Here is a 17,610-nt window from a genome sequence, read left to right on the forward strand (position 1 = left end):
TGTCCAGGTGGTAGACGCCCCCGGAAGTGCTGGAGAATGTTGAGAATTGTCTTTATCTTGTTATGTGGTTCACCATATGTTTCTGTCTTCTCTTAGAAGTTAGGCAAGGTAGACTCATTAGCAAATGAAATAAAGAACAGAGACATTTGCAGGATTGTTGTTTGTTCTACTGTTATCTTAGGAGCCAGTCAGGCAGGAGCCAGTCAGGCAGGGGGTGCCAAACACTCATTGTAAACAGGATATCAGGGGGGTTGATGATGATCACATTTGCATGAAGAATGGGATCTGGCCACTGGGAAAACAATGGAAGAGAAGAACTCTACCAACACCAAGTGGGACTGGAGGAAGAGGACGGGGACATCTCAGCGGGGGATCTGGATTGGATTGCATGGACATTGTGAATTTGCATGTGTGTGACTATAAAGGACTGGGCCAAGGGATAGTTAGGTTGTCAGACTTCGTGCTCTGGCAATTGACTCTGTTGTTGCTAGGGTTATGAACTGGCCCGGAGCTCTGTAATATTTGTATCTGGAATTGGTTCTATTGTCAAATACATTTTGAAATTGGTACTTTTCTTCTCGAAGTCTTCATTCAACGAACACGCGGATCGGCAGCTACATACGGGAGGTATTGCGATCCAACAAGAACAAGCAGGCCAAGATACTGTGGGACTTCCAGATCCAGACTGACAAGATGGTGGTGGCCAACCAGCCTGACATAGTGGTGGTGGATAAACACCAGAAGACAGTGGTGGTGATAGATGTAGCAATCCTAAGTGATAGCAACATCAGGAAGAAGGAACACAAGAAGCTGGATAAGTACCAAAGGCTGAAGGAGGAGATGGAGAGAATGTGGGGCATGAAGGCAACAGTGGTCCCAGTAGTGATTGGGACACTAGGGGCAGTCACACCCAAGCTGAGTAGTTGGCTCCAACAGATACCAGGAACCACATCAGAGATTTCTGTCCAGAAGAGCGCAATCCTAGGAACAGCTAAGATCCTGCGCAGAACCCTCAGACTCCCAGGCCTCTGGTAGAGGACCCGAGTCTGAAGAAAGGAGACACCGCCCAGGAGGGAGAGGAAGAGATTTTTTTATATATATGTATATATATACTGCTCAAAAAAATTAGAGGAACACTTTGAAAACACATCAGATCTAAACGGGGAAGGGGGGGGGGGGGTGATCTTGAATATCTTTCCTAAAGGTGATGTATTAGTAACAAAATGTTGCCACATAATTTGATAGAAATGAAAATGATCACCCTATAGAGGGGGGAAACAACGTCGGGGCATGCTTCTAATGAGACAACGTATGGTGTCCTGGATGGATTGGATTTGGATTTCCTCCCAGATCTGGACCAGGGCATCACTGAGTTCCTGGACAATCTGAGGATCAACCTGGCGGTGCCGGATGGACCTAAACATAATGTCCCAGAGGTGTTCTATTGGGTTTAGGTCAGTTGAATGTGGGGGCCAGTCAATGGTATCAATTCCTTCATCCTCCAGGAACTGCCTGCATATTCTAGCCACATGAGGTCGGGCATTGTCGTGGACCAGGAGGAACCCAGGTCCCACTACACCAGCGTAGGTTCTGACAATGGGTCCAAGGATTTCATCCCGATACCTAATGGCAGTCAGGGTGCCATTATCTAACCTGTAGAGGTCTGTGCATCCTTCCAGGGATACTGTATATTGAAAAACTATTTTTGCACTTCTTTCTTATGATTCCTCACATCTTGCATAGTGGAACTTGCATGGAAAAGACACATACAAAACAAAACCTTACATCCACAATTATCACTCATGGCAAAGGGGCATTATTGATGGTTTATCAGGTATATTTCTGAACTTAAATGCAATCAAACTGCATTAGCGGGATCACACATAAATATTACCCAAATCAGCTAGATTGAATATGGCAGACTGGTGACATGTGCAAACCCCATAATTTACGGAACTGGAAACATTGTTTACCATCACATGAAAGCATTCGTATTTGTGGGTTTTCTTTTCAATTTGTTTTATTTGTAGTACTGATAGTGTGAGTGTATGTCATTCTAAAAGTATGTCTTGTAATGGAAATTGAGTGCAGAAGAAAGGAAAAGAAATAGAAATTAGGGAGGGTGTGGAAATGGAAATTAGGAAAAGGTGTGGTGGAGACTGGGTGAGCACATAAGCCTGTTTGGCACCTCATGCATTTACAGGAAACAAAGGCTCCCTGATGTTCAAAGGAGACCCGTGTCAAATGACTGAGGAGGGGGACATTCTCAGCCATTCAACTTCTGGCGCCAGCCAGATGAGTGCTAACAAATGCTGTGCAGGCACCGAGCACATGTGGTGCATGCAGCGCGCACATGCTGTGCATGTAGGGTGCCCATGCTGTGCAGACTCCTGTGTCCCGCCTTGGAGGCGGGCCTTTGGCTATATAAGATCAGAACTGTGTATGCATAGGCAGAGATCTCTCTGCATGCTTCCATGCATGTATCCTGACCATCTCCTACGCAGTTACTTAGACTCATCGTTTACTTCTCAAAACGGCTAAATTCCGCAACAGTCTCTCCATGTTAAAAGTGACAGTAATTTTCCTTTATGATCTACAACAGGCATGGGCAAACTAAGGCCCGGGGGCCACACGCGGCCCGTTAAACGTTTTAATCCGGCCCGCCAAACTTGAAAAATTAAATGAATAAACCTTGTTAATGTTAAATTTTCACTGCAATTCTGGTGTTTTCCCACTAGAAAAAAGACAGTCAGGAGGAGAGTGATGGTGATATCCTGAAGGATAACAGAACTTTCAGTGCTTTAAAATAGAAATGGTTATTAATTTTTTTTTAAAAGGCACATTTTATTCATTTGATTTTAAGTGTTTTAAGACTCATTCCAAAGTCAGATATTTTGTTGTAATGCTTCTCTTCATTTTCATTTGAAATTAAAGCACATGTTTTCTCCATATCCCAAGATGTGTATTTTTTCTCCAATGAGGTGAGGTTACCAAAGCACTCCATCCATCCATCCATCTGCTCCTGGTCCGGCCCCTTTGTCAAATGTTAGAACCCATAGTGGCCCACGAATCAAAATGTTTGCCCACCCCTGGTTTAGACCATCCAAATAACTTTGAGAAAAAAATGGTGATACTGTATTTTAAACTAGCTGGGCTAGTAATTGATTATTCAAAGCTGGTCATGGCACTGTTATATATATGTTTTACAAAGAACAGAGGCTCAAGATTAAGAAAATTTTATGGCATAAACCAAAAAATAAATAAAATGCCTCCAAAATACAAGAAAATCCCCTGAAAACTCCAGTTTTGTTCATAATCAACAATATATGACAGTTACATGAACATATATGAAGCTGAGAGACACTAGTAGATGTTAGTAGATAACAGACTGACAAACGTGCTCTTGAATATTGTGATGCATTTTTGAGGCAAAGATAGTTAGATTCTCAGCACAATTAAATCTGTGACATCTATAGCACAGATTTTACAATTAAAGGCAATTCAGTTTGCATAGCCATAATAAATGGTTATCCAGCAAACAAAAAAAATTAAAACAATGAACATCAGCAAAAACCTGGGAAACTTTACAAAGGTAATATCCACCTGTCGAAAGAAGAGAAAGATAATGAAGAAGAAGAGGAACAACATGGAGTTGAAGAAGAGGAGCAAGATGAAGAATTACTAGGAAAGCAACACTGTGTGGTCAAGGTTCTAGGGCAGGGGTGGGGAACCTCCGGCCTCCGGGCCGTATACGGCCTACGAGACCATTTCTACCGGCCCGCAACGCAATAAGATTTTTATATTTTATATGTGCACTTATACAGTGGGACCGTTCGCTAAACTCCGCGAGCTGCGAGTAGCAGCGGTAGCGTATTTTTGCCTTTCGTATCCTGAAATTTCTTTCGTAACGAGGAAATATTTTCCCGTTTTCTGAGATAAAACAGACGGTTATGTTATGTCCGAGTCAAGGTCAGGGTCGGTGAAAACAGCATGTGATGTACGTAGTGGGCTGGACTGATTGACACGGACGAAAAATGCTTAGCGAAACACGCTAAACTCGACGAGTTGAAAGGACAGATGAGTTTGGATAAAATTAACGCTCTTCGCCGGAGTTTGGAGGCTCAACACGACCATGTGCCGACAGAGAGAATATTACGCGTGCAAGTTTTGTGGTGAGTGAATTAATAGCCACGAAGCTGAAACCTCACGCCGAAGGAGAGTTCGTGAACGCGCCTCGTAGCCGCCGCTGAGGCGCTCGCGCCGTACAAAGTAAAATTGTTTCAAAGCGTGAATTTTTTTTCATGAATAACTATTGAACTAAGACAAATATTGTTATGATTCCAGTGGCTAACGGTATGTTTTTATGGTCAAGTATATGTGGGACTAATATTTATGGTGGAAATCACAATATGCCAGGAATTGTTGCGCTTGGCGGAGGTCTGCGCTCTCCGAGTGCTTTCTAGTTGTTGTTGTTGTTGTTGTTGTTATTGTCTTTATCTTTCTTTCTTTTTCATTTATTTTCTTGATTATCTTGTTGTATTGCAGTTTTTGTGAGTAGAGGCCTCGAACAGGCCCTTACGGGTCTCTTGCCTCAACTCTGCACCTCTTTTTATTGTTTTGTATGATCATGAAAACATATTTTACTTGTCATTTTATTCTATTTTTTTGGTGATTTTTATATGCATGTGTGCTAAATAAATAATTCAAACTCAAATGCAGCAATCATGAGACTTAGTAACACAGTGGTTATAGACTTTTTTTTTTGTCTTTTTTTTGCATCCCTAGGTATGTGTTCATAATAGTATGGCCCTCGGAGGACTTTATAAAAATTAAAATGGCCCTCGATATGAAAAGGGTTCCCCACCCCTGATCTACAATATTACAGAAGATGGAGCATTATAGTTATGTGCTACTAAAAGAAATGGAAAATGTGTATAAATTTATTTTAGAATGAGCTTTGTCTTAAATTGTGTGCACCAAGTATAGCCTTAAGCTTGATGTTATCCAGTTGTGTCTGACACCACATCTTTATGAGCCCCTGACTGGACAGTGTTTCTCTACTGTATGAACACGGCGAGATCCCCAATGTCGTACCATGTCCTAATCCATAATTAGTATACATAAAGCAAAAGTTGATGAATACACATAAGCTAAGAAATAAGGTATTCACACTGTAAAGGGAAATTGTATAGCAAACCTTACCCCTGAAGAGAATTATTTTATCTTGTTAGCATCTTTTATCTTATTAGCATGTGTTATACTATATGTTTTTATTTTATGTTACAGTTAGTTTAGAAGTTAGGAATACTATATACTCTTTAGTAGGAATACACATAAGCAAGTTAGTTGACCCTTCCTTGACCTGAATACTGTTCAGACAGTTGGAGCCAGCCAGACAGGAAATGGTAGACCCCCATCGTAAAACATGACAACGTAGTTTACTGGCGTTGATAAGTTCCTTGGCAGGAATATGACTTCGGACCTGGCCATCTGGAGAAGATAATGGAGAAGAAGGACCACACCAACACCAAAGGAGGCTGGAAGAAGAAGATGGGGTCATCCAAGAAGAAGGACTGGATTGGACTGAATTAGCATCAATAATTTACATATATCTTTCTATAAAAGACTGGGTCAAGGGATAGTTAGGTCGTCAGACTTCATGCCCTGACAATTGACTTGTTGTTGCTAGGGTTATGAACTGGCCCAGAGCTCTGTAATATTTGTATCTTGAATTGATTCTGTTTGCTAAATACATTTTGAAATTGACATTTGTTTACTTGAAGTCTTCATTTAAAGAACACGCGGATTGGCAGTGACACACGAGAGGTACTGCAATCCAACACTCCACATGGATAAATGACATACTGTATCCATGCATTTTGAGGTATTTACCTTATTGTCAGTGCGAGCCAACACTTGAGGAGAGACGGGTGCAGAAACTGGTGTGACTACAGATGGTGTGGGTTTTGAGCAGGTGGGGGCAGGAGTTGAGCTTTAATTTGTGGCTTTTTCTGTCTCATGACATCTTTCAGCTGTGTCATGATATAGCTCATGGAAGCTCTGGAAGGAAAAAAGGGAACAAAATAATTGTGTCATTACTGTTTTAAGGTCATTTGAAAACATTTCATTAGTCATTTTATTATGAAGAGCATGTCTGGATGTCGAGTTGATTAAGGAGGAACCGGAAGTAGGAGGAGTCTGAAATAGCCGTAACCTTTTAATAAAAGATTGAGGATTTCTATACATTGCTGATACCAGCAGCAGCAAGATTTTCCAGTAATTACATTTATCTGTTTCTATTTAGATGAAATCTGCTTTCAAATCAATCTCCAACCTTCTCACATTACAACAGACAATAAAAGGAAATAATGTCCTAAAATATAGTCATGCATTTTATCGCTGAAGATGTTTTGTTTGTCAGCTGCTTCTACAACTCCTTTATTGCTGACTGTTTTCCTGTACAGGTTGTCAATATTACAATTTTATAGTTTTGTATTTTTATAACAGGCAAATGTAATAATATCCAAGTTTATGATGACAGCGTACTAGTTGCACCACTGATGGATCATACATTAAGAAATGTGAAAGTAAATACAAAAATAAACAAAAACACCATTTAACTATGGACTTGGCCAATTAAATGTATGCATTTATCTGCTGATACTAATCAGGCATAAAGAGAATCGGAGAGTATAATTTATGTAACTGATAACCAGGCAATGAAGGATTTAATGAAGGATTTACAAAAAAAGGAATCACTAAGAGCCACACTCATCCAACGGTGGGTTAAAAAAGGAGAGGCTCTACAGTGATTCACAGAAAAAATGATAGATGTTACTTTTGTTCTGAATTACAACCAACTGGTGTCAGTCTTTAGTCTTTAGTCTGGCAACCACCTTTTTGGTGGAACTTCATAATCCTCCTCTGCCTGTCTGTCTGTCACAGAAAAGCCTATTAAAACCTGCAGAGAAATTGCCAGCAAGTATGTAGATGTAGGTCAGCTACAGATGAAATGAGGTTTAAACCTAAATTTACACTTACTTATCGAGAATCTGCCAATTTAACTACCAATTTTGCCTATTTGACTATATTTTGCCATGGACTGAACTTTTGAAAAAGCAGTCAAACTTGCATGAAGCATGGTAATGTATTTTTAGTTCATAGGTCGGCTTTTTTAAAATATATATGATGTAGATGTATATCTCTAGGCCCCACTTTAAGAATAACTGGTAAAAAGTGACAGATTAAAGCAATTCTATCATGCTAAATGAAGATGAAAATTCAACAACTTACCAAACATTACAAAGTTGGCTGGGAAAAAGGCTGGAGCATCTGAATTTCTATCACAGTCTATCACAGTACACATCTTTCATTGTCCTTGTAGTCACCGTGAGGAGTAAAAACGAACAGCTCTTCTCCTAAACTGCTCTAGTTCAGTCAGCTCCTTCCCTTTCTTTGTCTTTGTGAATTACTCTACTCTATCTGTGCTTTTTCCCCAGGCCTCAAGGGAGTGTCCATCTTAGACTCCTGGACTGTACCAGTGCACCTTGCAACTTAGTATCCAGCTGGTTGGCCAAAGCCATCTTTTTGGTCGTGAGGATTTCAATTGATCCCTGAATTCCTGTGGACTCACAAATTTGTTTCAGCTCTACTATCTCAGTCTCCAAATCTATGATAGATCCGGTTATGTGATGAGTGACATTGAGAGTGTGGTGCTGACACACTCAACACACAATAGTTTAATCTGAACTTTTCTATGGTAAAATCTTTTTTTTCTTTGTCTTAAATCAGTCTATAAATAAGAGCCTCTGTAAAACGTTTATGAACTGCTAAAACACCAATAGTTAATCACAGGAACTCTCAGTTTACCATGAGTACAGATGACACCGGGCAGCTGGTGCTGGCTGCTTAAAAGGCCTGCCGAATGACCAGATTAGCTGCAGGTGCAGAGGCAGCCAGCACAACAGATGAGTCACCCACGCCCCCCTAGCAGACAAACAGCACAAAAAAAACAAAATACACAGACCAGACATAGGATCATAACAGTGGATGAACGAAGGAGGGCAGACCAAACCTGGTGCCAGATGACTCGACAGTGTCGAAGGTTGGCCCGAAATGAAGGAGCCGCCACCTCCTCTTGCACCTCGAACAAAGGGCCAGGGAGGCTATGAATGGAGACATCCCGATGGAGGTTGACACCAGGGAATTGAGGGCATACTCCACCCATGGAAGGAAAGAGCTCCAGGATGAGGGATTCCGAGCCTAGATGCAACGCAGGGTGCTCTTCAAGGACTGATTTGCCCTCTTGGTCTGGCCATTGATTTGGGGAGGATATCCAGAAGAGAGGCTTACTGTGGCCCCCAATGCCCCACAAAAGGTCTTCCAGACCTGCGATGTAAACTGTGGACCCCTGTGGACACTATGTCTCTAGGCAGACCATGGAGGTGGAAAACATGCTTGACTAAGAGGTCCCCGGTCTCACCAGGAGTGGGAAGCAGAATTAAGTGTACCGCCTTAGAAAAATGGTCGACCACATTCAGGATGGTGGTGTGACCGGCAGAGGGAGGAAGCTCAGTAATGAAATCCACAGTGATATGGGACCAGGGGTGTCTTGGGATAGGGAGCGAATTGAGGAGCCCAGCGGGTGGCCGGGTAGAGGTCTTCCCTCAGGAACAAACTGGACAGGCAGGATTTACTGTCCTGGCACATAGTAGGCCACCAGAATCATTGCCGGACAAAACGAAGGGTAAGGGAATGACCTAGATGGCAACTGAGCTTGGAAGAATGAGCCCACTGGAGCACCTCGGACCGAACGGACTCCGGGACAAACAGCCAGTTGTGAGGGGTACCTGTGGGACTGGGTGAGACTGCTGCGCCTCCTGCACCCTCTCCTCTACTGACCAAGTAGCTGCGGCCACAATGCAAGAGGGAGGCAGGATGGGCACAAACTCAGCACCAGAGGACTCGAGAGAGAGAACTGGCGGGACAAGGCAACTGGTTTCATGTTCCAGGATCTGGGCCGGTAGGTCAGGGTGAAGCGGAACCGTCCCAGGAAAAGAGCCCAACGTGCTTGCTGGGAGTTAAACCGCTTCACACTCCAGAGATAGGCAAGGTTCTTGTGGTCTGTCCATACCACAAATGGCTGAGTGGAACCCTCCAGCCAGTGCCTCCACTCCTACAAGGCCAGCACCAGTGCAAGTAGCTTCCTGTTACCCACATCATAGTTTTGTTCAGCCAGGGTTAGCCAATGACTAAAAAAGGCACAGGGATGGAGCTTTTGGGCCACAGGATCTCGCTGATAGAGAACAGCACCCATGCTGGCATCGGAAGCGTCAACCTCCACCATCAACTGATGATTGAGATCTGGGTGAACCAAGATAGTGAAAAGGGACTTGAGTTGAGAGACCAGTTAAATTGAGGGTTGTGGAGCCTTAATCGCGAGGATCCGTGGACAGTGGGGAAAGATGGGGAGTAAATGACAAACAACTGAATCACCTCGCGATGGTTTCCAGAGATCTTCAGAGAAAGAGGGATCATCTGATGTGTGGCGAGCAGCTTTCCGTCAAGGTCCGGGAAGGTGACTGGCTCAGAGAGCTCCACTGTGGGAACATCGGACTGCCTCACCACCTCCTGGTCTACGAAGCATCCATCAGCACCTGAATCCACCAAAAAAAACTCAAAGTCTCATGTTGCCACGAGAGTGTACCGAACAGAGTTAATCTGGATGCCTTGGAGCAAGAAGAGTGCCACCTTGCAGTGCATCTGCTTGCACTGAGGAGCTTAACCCCTTTGACCACGTAGGACAAGAGGCAATGAAGTGACCCGCCTGGCCATAGTAAAGACATACCCCAGAAACATGGATAGCTGACATGGATAGCTTCATTGACACCCCTCTCAAACCAGCGGTCTTCTCTGGCCAGGACCCGTACTTGGTTGTCCTCAAAGGAGTGCCTGCTTTCCTTTAGGTGTAAGTGGACTGCTGAGTTCTGACCTGAAGAGGTGGCACGTCTGTGTCGTGCCATTCTTCTGTGGAGAGGTTGTTTGGTTTCACCAATGTACAGTTCCTTGCATTCCTCCTCCTCTTACTAAACCTCTTACAGAAATCCGGGCACGAAAGCAGCACTGCCGTCTCCAGCGGACCAACAGCTCCATCAGGGGACGTGGTGATCAAGGACTTCCGGAGGACCAGGTGGAACCAGAAAAGGTGGCAAGGTCCATTCCAAGTCCTGCTGGTGACTCATACCGCGGTGAAAGTGGCCGAGAGAGCAATGTGGATCCGCGCGTCCCACTGCAAGAAGGTGCCAGAACCGAAGGAGCCAGTCAGTAGGGAGTGAAACTAGTGTCCCTGCTGCTCCAAGTGGCATGCCAAGCCACCAACGAAAGAGCAAGATGAGCCTCCAAGGAAAGCCTTTGCATCCCAGACGACTGACCGAACTGATCCTGAGGAAATTCCTGTGTGTCCTGGGTATGATATCAATAGCAGCCATCTTCTCCCTAGTACCACACAAGAAACCAGACCTTACAATTCATCCAAATCTGAACTGGAAGAGGGTTATAAAGATTCAGGCATTTCAAACTCAGTCCTCGAGGGCCACGATCCTGCCAGGTTTTCTATCCCACTGAATGCATTTTTAGCCTGCTAGGACAGAAAACCTGGCAGGATCGTGGCCCTTGAGGACTGAGGTTGACACATGTGGACTAAGTTGATGTTAATGCTTTGGTTCTCACACTAATCCTTTAATGAAGGGATGTCTTAAACGGATGAAGGATGACATTCCGGATGTAAGGAGGAGTGCCTCTGAAATATATCAAGTATACTGTCAAAATCAGGTTGATCCAAGTAGGATCAAAAGGGGGGAATTGTAATGGAAATTGAGTGCAAAAGAAAGGAAAAGAAATGGAAATTAGGAAGGGTGTGGTGGAGACTGGGTGAGCACATGGGCCTGTCTGGCACCTCATGCATTCACAGGAAACAAAGGCACCCTGGTGTTCAAAGGAGACCTGCATCGAATGACTGGGGATTGGGATATTCTCAGCCATTCAACTTCTGGCGCCAGCCAGATAAGTGCAAGCACATGTTGTGCAGGCGCCCTGTGTCTGCGCCTTGGAGGCGGGCCTTCAGCTATATAAGATCAGAACTATGTGCACATAGGCAGAGATTTCTCTGCATGCTTCCATGCATGTATCCTGACTGACTGACTGAATAAACCATCTCCTATGCAGTAATTTAGACTCATCGTTTACTTTTCAAAATCGCTAAATTCCACAACACTACTCTGCATGAAGTAAAAAATGCATGAGAGCTATAGTCCATATGCATCCCCCTTCATTTTGGTGAGGAAAAAGGATGGTGTAAAAAAAGGATATTGTGTGTGGACTACAGGCTTCTTAGCAGGTAAAACCTGTACGGATGTTTACCTGCTACTACAGATTGAAGAATGATTGAACGCCTTTTCTAGGGCCCAATGGTTTTCCACCCTTGATCTGGCCATAATAATCAGATTGCTGAGATGGCTCAGATGGCTGAGCAGGACCTTCCCAAAACTGTCTTTAGCACCCTTTTGGTCTTTTTGAATTCAAATTAATGCCTTTTTTCCCAAGCACTGATACAGAGAATGTTTGGTAATCAGCAGGGTTTATTGGTGGATGATCTGATGGTGCTGGCCTATGCAGATTTTTCACACCCCTCATCATTGAGATTGTCGCCAGCCATAGTAGGCTCGGCGCAGTACTTTCCCAGCATACAGTAGTGTGCAGTACAGTATTATGCCAACAGGGTCCTACAGCCCACTGAATATGTATGTCCAATTACAACCCTATGAAGCTTGAATTTCTCACACTTTTGGGAAAACGTGAAATCAAACCATCCACCCATGTTGAAACCTGCCTTGCCACCACACCGCATGCTCAACCTCACGTGGGGAGAAGGTTGGGCACTCGAAGATGAGTGGAACCACCTGAGAACCACCAACACAAGGATAGTCAACCTCTTTGTGGGAGGAGTGGCAACTGAGCCTTCTCTGAACTGGGACCAGATCTGTTTCCTCGATTAGAGCGATTTAGGGCGATTTTTAGATTTAGCAGGGCTAAGTAGCAGGGTTTTTTCGACCCTCGGGTATTCTGCGCCTCACCCCAGTCCAGAAGGTGGCGGTAATGCGTCCAGAAGCTGGCTGTCAACCCCCAGAAAAAAACCAGGAGGAAATAGTTTTTGCATCACACTTTGGTGAAAGTAGTTGCAAAGAAGTGAAAATGGCTCAGAAAACCATTAAAATGGCCATAAAAGACAGCCTGGAGAACTTGGGAAAACAAAACCTGAAAAAGTTCCGCAGTGCGCTCCTGGACCGCAGGGAAAAGCCACGGGTTCCCGTCAGCAGAGTTGAGGATGAAGACTTCCTCGGGATTACTGACGTGTTGGTTTCTACTTTCGGCGAATTTAGTGCCGCTCAAGTCACTCTGGATTTGTTAAAACAAATTAAATGCAACGGCGAAGCGGAAGCGCTTGGTAAGACTTTCCAATATTAAATGCTGCATAAAGTTTAAGTGCTTGAACCATTATATTTTTTACTTTCATTTTCATGGCTTCCCGCTCTTTTATGGGGGAAAAAATCAATGTATCTTAACTTCGACATTCTGACTTTTAACATAGACATTAATTCTAATTTAGCATTGTAATCATTAAGTGGAAATAAAATTTTAACTCTCGTTTTTCATCAGAATCCGATTTAAATGCAAGTGGACTCCTCAAACCGAAGAGCAGTAAGTTATTATTCACAAATTGAATATATTTGAAAAGTACTATTTGAATTAAAAAATTAACTAATTTCAGCTTAAAAATTAGCAAGAGAGAACAGTCTTGTTTTGCCAAAATGAGAAAATAAAGAAGAGCATAAAAACCAGGCAAAACATTTAGTTTTGTGTGCGGGGAATAGTTAAACTAACCCAGATTAACCAACTTTAATTTTGTTTTAGCTGGAAGACCTTCAGCATCAGTTAAAGTGGACGGTAAGTATGTCTCAAAGCAATAAAAAAATCATCTCCACCAGTTTACTTTTTTCAGGCAGTTTAGCACCTTTATATCATGTGTAACACATAATTCATCCCCTTCAGAAAGTTTTATGTAGTGTTTTTGAACTGTCATCTACTATGAAAAGATCAAAAATAAGAATTATTTTTATAAATACAATTATTAGTAATTTTCTATCCAGGTTCATGATAAAACTTGCTAAATAACTCAAACACAACAGCTCAGGGAAGTGTAGAAACCAGCAATCCTATATCTCTGAACTTTACATTTAGGTAATTGGATTATTAAATATTTACTGTGTGTCTTTTTTTCCCCAGATGAGCACTTTGTGGATAAATATCGTTGTGCTCTGATCAACAGGGTGAGCAACATTGCTCCGATTTTAGATGAGCTTCTAAACGAGAAGGTCATAGACCAAGAGGCTTATGAAAGAATCAGAGCTCTGCCAACATGTCAAGAGAGGATCAGGGAGCTCTACTGCAGTGGCCTGAAAGGTGGAAAAGCCTGCAAAGATGCCTTCTTTAAAAGTCTTGAAAAACATGAGCGATTTCTCATTGATCACCTCAGGACAAACCAGTAAATGTCTAGTGCCTATTTGAAGCCAAATGTTTTTATACCAAAAGTGGACCAATAATGTTTTATCGAAGTAGAGCTAAGAATTTAACCTCCATAATATACATTAGGTGATCTCATGTTTTCATCAGATTCAGTTGCATACTTAAATCAAGTTTTTTGTGATTCAGCCTTAAAAGGCCTCTCAGCTTTAAATTAAATAATAGGTAAATTAATATGTGTTGTATGTTTCATTCATTTTAATCAGCAATATTAGATTCATTGTGAAAATACACAGCCTGTCAAAAAAATCCACTAATATTTTGTTGGTCTAACTTTAGCCTTGGTTATGGTACACATTTGCTATTTTTTGCCAAGATCCTGTATTGATGATGGTAAAGTCAGACCACCGCGCAAAGCCTTCTATCCAAAAGATTCTCAGTGGGGTTAAGGTCTGGACTCTGATGGCCAATCCATGTCTGAATATGACCTCTTGTGCTTCCTGAACTGCTCTTTTACAGTTCAAACCTACTAGATCACAGCACCCCTCCCTGGGCTGCCACCTTATCGTGGTGGAGGGGTTTGCGCGTCCCAATGATCCCAGGAGCTCCGTTGTCTGGGGCTATATGCCCCTGGTAGGGCCACCCATGGCAAACAGGTCCTAGGTGAGGGACCAGACAAAGCGTAGCCCAGGACCCCCTAATGATGCTGAACAACATTGGTGCCAAGTTTCCCTTGCCCGGATGCGGGTCACCGGGGCCCCCTCCTGGAGCCAGGCCTGGGGGTGGGGCACGTTGGCGAGCGCCTGGTGGCCGGACCTCTGCCCATGGAGTCCGGCCGGGCGCAGCCCGAAGAGGCAACATGGAACCCCCTTCCCGTGGGCTCACCACCTGCAGGAGGGGCCAAGGGGGTCGGGTGCATTGTGTTTTGGGTAGCAGCCGGAGGCAGGGACCTTGGCGGTCTGATTCCCGGCTGCACAAACTGGCTCTAGGGACATGGAATGTCACCTCTCTGGTGGGAAAGGAGCCTGAGTTGGTGCGCGAGGTTGAGAAGTTCCGACTAGATATAGTTGGCCTCACCTCGACGCACGGCAAGGGCTCTGGAACCAGTCTTCTTGAGAGGGGTTGGACTCTCTACCACTCTGGAGTTGCCGATGGCGAGAGGCGACGGGCAGGGGTGGCAATTCTGGTTGCTCCCCAGCTCAGTGCCTGTGTATTGGAGTTTACCCCGGTGGATGAGAGGGTAGCCTCCCTTCGCCTTCGGGTGGGGGGACGGATCCTGACTGTTGTTTGTGCCTATGGTCCAAACAGCAGTTCAGCGTATCCACCCTTTTTGGAGTCCTTAGAGGGAGTGCTGGAGAGTGCCCCTTCTGGGGGCTCCCTCGTCCTCCTGGGTGACTTCAATGCTCACGTTGGCAATGACAGTGTGACCTGGAGAGGTGTGATTGGGAAGAACGGCCCCCCTGATCTGAACCCGAGTGGTGTTTTGTTATTGGACTTCTGTGCTCGTCTCAGATTGTCCATAACGAACACCTTGTTCAGACATAAAGGCGTCCACATGTGCACTTGGCACCAGGACGCCTTAGGCCGCAATCGATGATCGACTTTGTGGTTGTGTCATCGATTTGCGGCCGCATGTACTGGACACTCGGGTGAAGAGAGGGGCGGAGCTGTCAACTGATCACCACCTGGTGGTGAGTTGGCTCCGATGGTGGGGAAGGATGCCGGACAGACCTGGCAGGCCCAAACGTGTTGTGAGGGTCTGCTGGGAACGCCTGGCAGAGTCCCCTGTCAGAAGAAGCTTCAACTCACGCCTCCGGGAGAGCTTTGACCATGTCCCGGGGGAGGCGGGGGACATTGAGTCCGAGTGGACCGTGTTCCGTGCCTCCATTGTTGAGGCAGCTGACCGGTGCTGTGGCCGCAAGGTGGTTGGTGCCTGTCGTGGCGGCAATGCCCGAACCCGCTGGTGGACACCAGCGGTGAGGGATGCCATCAAGCTGAAGAAGGAGTCGTATCGGGCCTTACTGGCCTGTGGGACTCCTGAGGCAGCAGATGGGTACCGGCGTGCCAAGCGGAGTGCAGCTACGGCGGTTGCCGAGGCAAAAACTCGGGCATGGGAAGAGTTCGGTGAGGCCATGGAGAACGACTTTCGGACGGCCTCGAAAAGGTTCTGGACCACCATCCGGCGTCTGAGGAGGGGAAAGCAGTGCACTGTCAACACTGTGTATAGTGGTGATGGTGTGCTGCTGACCTCAACTCGGGATGTTGTGGATCGGTGGAAGGAATACTTCGAGGACCTCCTCAATCCCACCAACACGCCTTCCAGTGAGGAAGTAGGGCCTGGGGACCTGGAGATGGGCTCTTGTATCTCCGGGGCTGAAGTTGCCGAGGTAGTTAAAAAACTCCTCGGTGGCAAGGCCCCGGGGGTGGATGAGATCCGCCCAGAGTCCCTTAAGGCTCTGGATGTTGTAGGGCTGTCGTGGTTGACTCGACTCTGCAACATCGCGTGGACATCGGGGGCAGTGCCGCTGGATTGGCAGACCGGGGTGGTAGTCCCTCTTTTTAAGAAGGGGGACCGGAGGGTGTGTTCCAACTATAGGGGGATCACACTCCTCAGCCTCCCTGGTAAGGTCTATTCAGGGGTACTGGAGAGGAGGGTCCACCAGATAGTCGAACCTCGGATTCAGGAGGAGCAATGTGGTTTTCGTCCTGGGCGTGGAACAGTGGACCAGCTCTACACCCTCAGCAGGGTCTTCGAGGGTGCATGGGAGTTTGCCCAACCAGTCCACATGTGTTTTGTGGACTTGGAGAAGGCATTCGACCGTGTCCCTCGGGGGGTCCTGTGGGGGGTCCTCCGAGAGTATGGGGTGTCGGGCCCGCTGATACGGGCTGTCCGCTCCCTGTACGATCGGTGCCAGAGTTTGGTCCGAATTGCTGGCAGTAAGTCGAACTCGTTTCCGGTGAGGGTTGGCCTCCGCCAGGGCTGCCCTTTGTCACCGATTCTGTTCATAATTTTTATGGACAGAATTTCTAGGTGCAGTCATGGTGTTGAGGGGATCTGGTTTGGTGACCTCAGGATCGCGTCTCTGCTTTTTGCGGACGATGTGGTCCTGTTGGCTCCATCGGCCCGTGACCTCCAACTATCACTGGATCGGTTCACCGCCGCCTGTGAAGCGGCTGGGATGAGAATCAGCACCTCCAAATCCGAGGCCATGGTTCTCGACCGGAAAAAGGTGGAGTGCCTTCTCCGGGTAAAGGAGGAGATCCTGCCCCAAGTGGAGGAGTTTAAGTACCTCGGGGTCTTGTTCACGAGTGGGGGAAGAATGGAGCGGGAGATCGACAGGCGGATCGGTGTGGCGTCCACAGTAATGCGGACTCTGCACCGGTCCGTTGTGGTGAAGAGAGAGCTGAGCCGAAAGGCGAAGCTCTCGATTTACCGGTCGATCTTCGTTCCTACCCTCACCTATGGTCATGAGCTTTGGGTCATGACCGAAAGAACAAGATCACGGGTACAAGCGGCTGAAATGAGCTTCCTCCGTAGGGTGGCTGGGCTCTCCCTTAGAGATAGGGTGAGAAGCTCTGCCATCCGGGAGGAGCTCGGAGTAGAGTCGCTGCTCCTCCGCGTTGAGAGGAGCCAGATGGGGTGGCTTGGGCATCTAGTCAGGATGCCCCCTGGACGCCTCCCTGGTGAGGTGTTCAGGGCATGTCCCTCCGGTAGGAGACCCCCGGGGAGACCCAGGACACGTTGGAGAGACTATGTCTCTCGACTGGCCTGGGAACGCCTGGGGATCCCTCCGGATGAGCTGGAGGAGGTGGCTGGAGAGAGGGAAGTCTGGGCTTCTCTCCTTAGGCTGCTACCCCCGCGACCCGACCCGGATAAGCGGTAGAGAATGGATGGATGGATGGATAGATCACAGCATTGTCATCTTGGAATGGGCCTGAGCCATTAGGGAAGAAAAAAAAATGCTTATAAGGATTAACCTGGTCATTCAGTATATTCAGGTTGTCCCCTGACCTCATCTTTTGGGTCCCAAA

The 17,610-nt window shown here is 45.9% G+C and overlaps 1 protein-coding gene across 1 annotated transcript; it reads left to right on the plus strand.

Moving 5' to 3' along the window:
- The first annotated feature begins 12,170 nt into the window (after nucleotides 1-12,170).
- pycard (PYD and CARD domain containing) lies at nucleotides 12,171-13,812 on the plus strand. Its single transcript, XM_057045778.1, has 4 exons — nucleotides 12,171-12,502; nucleotides 12,715-12,756; nucleotides 12,970-13,002; nucleotides 13,342-13,812. The coding sequence occupies exons 1-4, from the start codon at nucleotides 12,250-12,252 to the stop codon at nucleotides 13,602-13,604; spliced, it is 591 nt and encodes a 196-aa protein (XP_056901758.1). The 5' UTR covers nucleotides 12,171-12,249; the 3' UTR covers nucleotides 13,605-13,812.
- The last annotated feature ends 3,798 nt before the right edge of the window (nucleotides 13,813-17,610 follow it).

Source organism: Takifugu flavidus, chromosome 10 (genome assembly GCF_003711565.1).
Source record: "Takifugu flavidus isolate HTHZ2018 chromosome 10, ASM371156v2, whole genome shotgun sequence".
Classification (NCBI taxonomy): domain Eukaryota; kingdom Metazoa; phylum Chordata; class Actinopteri; order Tetraodontiformes; family Tetraodontidae; genus Takifugu; species Takifugu flavidus.